Source organism: Muscardinus avellanarius (assembly GCF_963383645.1).
Source record: "Muscardinus avellanarius genome assembly, chromosome: 9".
NCBI lineage: Eukaryota > Metazoa > Chordata > Mammalia > Rodentia > Gliridae > Muscardinus > Muscardinus avellanarius.
The window spans coordinates 100,702,911-100,711,631 of NC_137795.1; the positions used below are offsets into that span (position 1 = coordinate 100,702,911).

The window sequence follows — 8,721 nt, forward strand, 5'->3', positions numbered from 1 at the left end:
CCCTATTGACACCTCCCTAGGTAAACTGTGCGTCTTCCTAAAGAGAGGTTCCATCTTTATTTAGTACTTATGTATTCTTAACCATTTAATGTATGCCCACTGTCATTTTATTTTTATTAGGTTCTCATCTTTTATATTTTACTGTCATTGAGAGGTTTTGATGGTTTGTCCATCGCTCCATTTTTCTCACGAGCCCTGTGATTTTTTTTTTTTTTCAGTACTAGGGTTGGAACCCAGGGGCATGCTACCTCTGAGCTACACCCCCAGCCCAATTTTTTATTCTTTATTTTGAAACAGGGTCTCACTGAGTTGGAAAGGGCCTCACTAAATAGCCGAGGCTGGTCATGAACTGCAATCCTCTTGTCTCAGCCTCCCAAATGCTGGAATACAAACGTGCACCATCACAGCCAGCTAGCCCTGTGATTTTTTACTACGTGATTTCTCACAGCAGAAATTTTTGGAACATGTATTTAATTTTACAGGAGAACGGATCGTGCAAAGACCAAGCCAATATGATGAAATGTCAACAGACGGGATTGTACGTGAAGGTACAGGTTCTTGCTGTACTATTCTTTCAACTTTTCTGAGGTTTAATGAACTGCAGCAGATAAATTAGGAGAAACAACTAAAAAAGTAGAGATGTGAAAAAAATATTTAAAAAGCATAAAGGAGCCGGGCATGGTGGTGCACGCTTGTAATCCCCGCGCTTGGGAGGCGGAGACAGGAGGATCGCACAGGTTCGAAGCCAGCCGCGCTGGCGTAAGAGACCCTGTTTCAAAAATATAAAATAGGTCTGGGAGGGTAGCCCGGAGGTAGAAGGGCTTCCAGGAACCCCAGTACCACTAAAAAAAAAAAAAAAAAGCATAAAGGACTTTGCAAAATCAAGAGAAAAGAGAATTGCCATAGCTAATAGGTAAAAAAAAAAAACCTATCATGATAGGAGGTCATCTTTCCACAGGAATATTAAAAATAGGAAACCACTGTATACATGGGACTTGTAGAGATTTAAAGGGAAGTGAATTTACAGAAACAGTGGTCCTTACGGGAGGCTATTTAATGCCAGAAACATCTTACACTGAATGCCACCTGTCCCAGGCTCAGTATTCACACTGTAAGCCTATAGGTTTTCCATATATCCTCACCATATTAATAACTTAGAATAATAACTTAGCCAGGGAGCTGGATCCCGGAAGGATTCAGTAGGAGAGTCAACAAGAAGAGGAGCGTCCAGAACAAATGCCTCCCCCACCTGTTCTCCTTCCAGCTCTGGCCTTCCTTCTTCTTGGGCCACACCTTGGTCCTCGTAGGAATACCTGCAGGCCTTGCCTGGCCTCTCCCACAATGACAGCTCATGAGGAGGTCGTGTGACCACGGGAGGAACACATAGCCATCTGCTTTGTGTACATTCAGGCCACCGTTCAATAAATATTGGTGGAGCATAACCTGGTGGTGCCATGCCAGGTGCTGAGCTCAGGCAAAGGTAAACATGCCCTGGCTTAAAGGAGCCTGGGCTGGGCTAGCAGCTCAGTTACCAGAGGAAGTCAGAAGGGCTGCAGACATGCAGACATGGACATACAGGCATTCTGAACTCTAAACCCCGACTGCTCCAGAGGTCAGCATGGTAGCTCTGAGTGTGAAGGGCCTGTGTTCTAATCTCCTAGGCTGCAGGAGATACAGACAGACTGTCCCATGTACTCACATACAAGGTTGCCTTTGCTTTCAACTATTCTGCCTAAGTGTGAAATGATCGACCCCCAGGACTCAAGTTCATCCACCACCGTTCACTAGGCGATCAGACCTTGACTGCTGCTACTGCTGCCTGACAGAATGTCCATCTCAAATACTTAGAGAAAGCAATGAGCCTGAACCAAAACTCCGTTAATGGGAAATACGTGACTTTTCTTCCTCCTCCTTCTCCTCCTTCCGCCCGGTGCTCTGGTCACTTGAGGTCTTTGTGTCCTGAGCAGTGGCTGCCCAGCTTGACACCCTCTTACAGCTCCTGGCCCATGAGTGGTGGAGGCTTTGTATCGTTTACCCCCACCCTGGCATGTGCCTTGATTTCTACTTTCCCCCAGCCTCCTCCCACCAGCACAGACATATATGCCCTAAATCCAGCCAGGAAGGAAAGGGAAATCTCAGGAATAAAAGCAAGAACCCAGGAGAATTCTTGGTCCCAACAACACATTTCCTTTACATAGTCACCTCTTTAGGAGCCACCAAATAGAGAGAGAAGAAACTTGAAAAGACCAAATGCTCTTTTGACCTGCCCATATCAGGTAAAAAAAAAAAAAAAAAAAAAAAAAAAGACCTGTTCATATCAATTGAGTTTGGTCTGACCTGATTTTTAAAAAAAAAAAAAAATGGTGCATTGGAGTCATACATCTTTTTTCTTTTTTCTTTTCTTTCTTTCTTTTTCTTTTTTTGGTGGTACTGGGGTTCCTGGAAGCCCTTCTACCTTAGGGCTACACTCCCAGACCTATTTTATATTTTTATTTGGAAACAGGGTCTCTTAAGCCAGCACGGCTGGCTTCGAACCTACATTATGCTCCTGTCTCTGCCTCCCAAGCGCAGGATTACAAGAGTGTGCCACCAAGCCCAGCAAGGAGTCATACATCTTAACGGGGTACAAGATGGTAGAGGCATACATACATGCACACAGCATTCAATCTGCCCTTCCCCAACTCCCTCCTTCTCCCTCCTCTTCACGTTTGGCTTAGTGATTGACTTTGATATGCTGTGAATGTCCATCATGTACATTAGAGAATTTCCACGCTGTTAAAACCTAGGACAAGAGCACAACCAAAGCGAAGGGAAAAGGAGTCTATCTATAAAGAAGAGAGCCCTGAGTCAGGCAGAAATTAAACTTGGCAATTTCAAGTAGCCATATGTCAATCCATGGCTAAATTCCAACGCATTAATTTTACATTTAAAAAAAAAAAAAAGCCTTCCAGTTCACGGATCTCTTGAGATTTCCCACGGGCAGTGGTGTGGGGAGGTGCGGGGAAGGAGCACAGGCCCTGGAGGTGGGTGAGCCCAGGCTCTGGCCCCCCAGCTGTGACTTTGGTGCCCTGCACTGCTCTGTGCATGTTTTTCTCAGCATCACAATGAGGAGTGTCAGGAGGACTGCAGGCAAGACCCCAGAGTACCACACCCACCTACCAGGTGGTACGCAGCAGACACTATGATGACCACCCCTACTTCTCTTCCCGTAGATTCCAAGGGAGGAAACTGAATTCATAGCAGATGGCCATCAACTAATGTGGCTCCAAAAACTACAAACAGGTGACTCTCCAACAGCCCAGAAGAGATTCTGCCGGCGTGGAATTAATCAAATCAACCACAACTGCGCTGGAACCAACCACAATTGTATCCCGCTGACATATGACAGAGAGGCGGAGAGGCGCGCAGCCACAGTTAATCCTTCTATGAGATTTCCTTGTTGGGTATCAGAACTGGCCCTCCTTTTGCCTCCCTGTGAGCTGACCATTCTCTGGATGGAGGGCTCTTTTCATTTCTAAAATTTCTATTCACACTCAGTCCTCTTTGTCGCTCCCCCCACCCCCACTGCTGGGGGCATTTATTATCTAATGGGAGTCAGCTGACCCGGGCAGGCTCCCAGCTATGCCTCAGCACCAGACCTAGCCCTAATCTCACTGTGGCTTCCCATCGGCTCTGTTGTTAAAAGAAATGCCCATGTGTCCATGCAGGGAATCTATGGAGATGAAAATCAGTATGTGTGAGTGATTTTTAAATTTGCCATAAGCATCATGCCTTTAGATGAACTATGATGCAGGTGTTTACGTGTAATTTGGGCACTTGGGAGAGGCTGAGGGAGAAATGGTAATTAATTCCTAATCTGGAAGAATAAAAAAAATCTTGAAAACCTCACCAGGTGATAGGACCTGCAACCTTCTCTCCTCTTCCAAGACACCCCAATACAAACACACACAACACAGGCATTTCCCCCAGATACCCACAAAACAGCTCCGGGTGAAACCTGACAGTGTAACCTCTTCCTAAAATAATCTGATGGGTGCATTGTAATTATACAATATAGTGAGATTTAAAGTGTTAGGATCATACATGCACACATCACACACGGTGCTTCCTTCTGGGCCCGGCCTGCTCCCCCTTCCTCCCTACACACATTAGCGAGATTGCTGGTAATACATTCATCGATGAAGACAAACATTACTTGAACTGTCTGCTCTTCTGATTCTCCCTTTCTCCTCTCCTACCTCTCCCACTATTCTACTGGTCTGTCTGTCTCGGTCTCTCTCTTATCTGAAGTCCCGTTAGTTTCCTATTGAAACACATGATACCCGACTTTCTGAGACTGGATGACCTAAGATGAATCTGTTATAGAAAAACAGACTTAAGAGGCAGACTCAGATGACCAGGCACCGAAGGCCTGAAGCTGCAGCATCCTCAGACCCACACACAGTCCCATTAAACCAGGGCAACAGTGAATGCCCCTACCTTGCGGGGTCCAAGTGTGACAATACCTTTTCCCTTAAGCAGAGAAGGGGACATTTTACTAGAAACCTAAAGAACAAAATTAAAATCTTGCCCTAACTGATGGGGCTGCACACAATGCAAAAGGAATACACTGGCTGCCAACCTCTCCCATCCGGCACGCAGAGTTAGCATCTGGGCCTCGTTTCAATAGCAGCTTTGTAGCCCAGATGGCCAGCACCACCATCCTATAGCTCCCCGCTCCAGACAGAGATGCGTGTGCATGCACGTGCCTCCGCTTGAGCCCGAAGCCCCTAGTCTTCATGCCATCCGCAGTCCCGATAGCCATCAATTCCAAGCCATGAGTCCAATGAAAATAATCTTTTATGTCTGTACCTTCTTTGGTTTTTCCCACAGATGCCCAATCCAGCTTTCCAAGACTTGTATCTGAAAGTGTAAAAGAATTATTCTGAGCCAGTGTGGTGGCACCTGCTTGTAATCCCAGTATTTGGGAGGCTGGACAGGAGGATGGCAGGTTTGCAGCCAACCTCAGCTACTTAGTGAAGCCTTTAGCAACTTAATTGAGACCCTGTTTCAAAATAAAGAATAAAAAAAAAAATAGGGCTGGAAGGGTATGGCTTGGAGGTAGAATGCTCCCAGGTTCAATTCCCAGTTCGGCAAAAGAAAAAAAAAAAAAAAAAGAATATTCTTTCCCTATTCAGCTGGAGATCACTGAGCATATTCTTGCCCCCCCCAGGAATCCCCTCCTGCCTCACATTCCCTCTTATACCTGCTTCCTTACAGATGAACCACAGCTCTGATTCTCTCCTCCCTCGTTCATTCTGTCTCCCTTTCTCCCAGGCACCTACACCTGATGTGGACACACACCAATAGTAGTCCACACTGGAGGAAAAGTTGCACAAAATGATGGGGACCTGGGTAAAAGATGAGGGCAGGAGGGCTCGTATGAATGGAAACCCGGGCGCAGGCCTCCCCTCCAGGAGAGCACAGGGGAGAAGCTCGGCGGGCAGACACTGCAGACAAATCCCTCGGCCCTGGTAACTCCTGTGATACGCTCAGATTGTGATAAAGAGGCAGTTTCCGCTTTACTACTTCTGATAACCCAGCTAAGGGGGCAAAAGTCTGGGTGCACTAATATCCAAAAGGAACATTTAGCAGATCTGCCTCTGCACAGTAGAGAAGACTCTGGGCTAAAGTCGGGAGACATAATTCACATCTCCTGAACTTGACTTCCTCAACCAGCACAGAAGGTTCTCTGAGGGCCCTGTCCTGCGAGGCGCGCCTTCGAGGTCCAGGAACCGCAGAGGCGTTCACTTCCTTGTCTTTTACATCAAGAGACCTGTCATAGATTTTTATTTTACAGAAGGACTATCAGAATATTTTTACAGAATGAAACATGCCATGAGGATTGGGACGGATGACAAATGAGAGACAAGTTTATGGACAGAAAGCCAATGCTTTACCTAAAAAAAAAAAACAAAGAGAGTTAACAGTGCTTAGACACATTCATTCATTCTTTCATTCATTCATTTTCGTCCATTTCTCTCTCTGTCTCTCCCTCTCTTTCATTCCCATTCATTCTCTCTTTATTTCAGATCCCTGAGTGAGTAGTGGTGAGATGTTTGGAGCAGAGTTTCAAGCAGAGTAGTGACTAGAAAGACAACTAGACTTAGAGTCATCTATTTATTGGCTAGTTAATATTTCTAAAATACTTAACCATTTTTGCTGTGTTTTCTTCATGTATAAATTGGGTACAATCACCAAGTTAGAGTGATCAGAATTAAAACAGGATTATAGTAAAATGCCTACACAAAGCATCACAATATTAGTTATAAGCCCTTCTTTCCACATAAGCCTTAGTCCGCAGACCATTACACACACACACACACAGATGTGCACACATCTGTGTGTATATTTACACACATGCCATATACACACAAACCCACAAAACCATGTTCTCTACCTGTGCCTAAGGCCTGGGAGAGGATCCCAGGTCCTGGATGCTTTTATTAACTGATCAATATCAATTATCAACTGATCGACATAAATAATTGATCAATACCAATAACAGATCAATTACCAATTTTATCAGGTCTATTTGTGATTAGTCTAAGACTTGCTTTCCCCCTCCCTCTCCCTAGAGTTACCACCGAAGGCTTCCTCTAGTGACCCAGGCCCCATTACTATTAATGTTCCCTTTGCATTTCCTTAATACTTCCCCCCCTGACTCTTACTATCACTTCTAGTTACCCACAGGTGATGGAGTAGGGTATAAGGAATATAATTACAAAGTATCTCTCTGCCTAGAATTATGGATTACTTTAGCCAATAAAAACAATATTTTTCAAACTGTTGGCATCTCTGGGTCCCAATCACACGGGAGTCAACCAGCATGAAAAGCATTAAAGAGAGAGCCAGGATACTAATACGCACTGTATATGGTCAGCACTATTTCATAGAATTTGGTTTCAGTCACATATGTAGGTATGTACAACGTGACTACTGATTGTGATTAAAAGGAGAAGCCTCAGAGTGCAGGCTCTCCTTCTGGGATGTCTGGGACAGGGTGAGTCTGACTCAAACAAAATTGAAAGCCTTAAATGGGGCAACGGAGCTGACAAGATAAGGAACCCCCAAGTCCACCTCTCCACAAAGTTTGTCCCCAGAAAAAGGAGTCTGCCTGAGTCCCATATCCTGCCTGTGCCTCACTCAGAATCCTTGGCCAGAGTTAAGTCACCCTGCCTGGAAACCTCTTCTTCCAACCTATCTGAATCCCCTTTCCAAACCTGACTCTTTTTCCTCTCCTCTCATCCTACCCGACGACCTAGCCTGGTGCCTGGAGGACCAGGAGGGAACTCCCAGAAAGAAGCAAGAACCTGCCCTCACAGAGAGGCACTGCAGCGTCTCACCCGGGGAGGGCGGGGGGCACACCTGGGTGCTCCTGGCCCATCTGGGACGCATATCCACACTTTCACTTTTCATCTCCCAAAGAATCTCTCGCCATTACCGTGCACACGTCCCAGACATCCCAGAAGGAGAGCCTGCACGCCGAGGCGTCTCCTTTAATCACGCTTGGCGTGGGGCCCCTCGGCCCCATCCTTGAACGCGCGGGGCATTAATTCCTCAAAATAACGCCATCAGAGAAAGTGAACTTGGCCGCTGGGAAAGTTCGGGCGGTGGGAGCGGCGGGGAGCGAGGGCGGGCGCTCGGGACCGGGAAGCTCGGGGCAATCTGTTTTCGGAGGCGTCACCCGAGGGGCTCCCCTCCCCTCCCCTCCGCTGGAAAAACCTTCTTGCCGCGCCAGAAAAGAAAGAAAACAAAAGCCAATGTGCAGGGGCCCCGGGAAGCCGGATCATCCACCCCGGGGCGAGGCAGGCGGGGCGGTGGGGACCAGGCGCGGACGGGGCTGCGATCTGCGGGGCCGGGACCCAGCCGGGGTGCCGGCGGGGGCGCGCAGCTTGGGGCGTGCGACCCCCACCCCGCCCGCGCCCGGGACCCGCGGCTGCAGCGCGCGGCGGGAGGGTGCAGGTGTGCGGGGCGCCCGCCCCCTCCCCGGCCCTCGGCCCGCCGCGCCCCTCACCCGAGCGCGGATCGAAGGTGACCACGAACACGGCCACCACCTGGTCCTCCTCCACGTCGCGCAGCTCCAGGCGCCCCGGCTGCAGCAGCACCTCGGGGGGCGCGGGCCCCGGGGGCTCCCTCCTCCGGGGCGGCTCCGCGGCCGGCCGCGCGCCCCCGCCCGCGCCCCGGGCCCGGCCCCCCGCCTGCAGCTCCGGGGCCTGCGGCGGGGAGACGGCGGGGCCCTCGGCCCAGCGCAGCAGCGGCGCCGCGTCGCCCTGCTCCACCATGGCGAGGCGAGGAGGAGCCGCGGGCCGGGGGCGGGGCGGGCTCGGGCACTCCCCGCGCCCCCCGCGCCGCCGCCCGCAGCCCGGCCCCGTCAGGCCCGCAGCCCCCGGCCCGGGCGCCGGCCCCCCGCGGCGCGATGCGGGGCGCGCATCCTGGCGGTCCACCTGCGCGGGGCCCGCGGCGCCTCCCCGCCGGGATGCCGTGGTGTGTGACTGTACCACGGCGGATTCCTATACGTCACCGTGTTTTTAAAGCCCCGTGGTCATCAGGACCGGGCCACATGTGTTATATAACCCTGAAGGGGCCAAAAGCTGCTTCCAAGCCTGGAAGTGAAGCCCAGGAGGCCTGGCCACACAGGTGTTTTCGAACATAAATATGGATGAAGATTGAAAAGGGCTG

General features: G+C 49.6%; 1 protein-coding gene across 1 annotated transcript in view; it reads right to left on the reverse strand.

Moving 5' to 3' along the window:
* Positions 1 to 8,324, reverse strand: part of DENND11 (DENN domain containing 11) — a gene marked incomplete at both ends in the record, with an annotated part of 40,585 nt that extends 32,261 nt beyond the window's left edge. The window contains one exon of the mRNA XM_080701656.1: positions 8,057 to 8,324. Coding sequence (XP_080557782.1) covers positions 8,057 to 8,324 — 268 coding nt within the window. The remainder of the gene's footprint in view (positions 1 to 8,056) is intronic.
* Between the last annotated feature and the right edge of the window lie 397 nt (positions 8,325 to 8,721).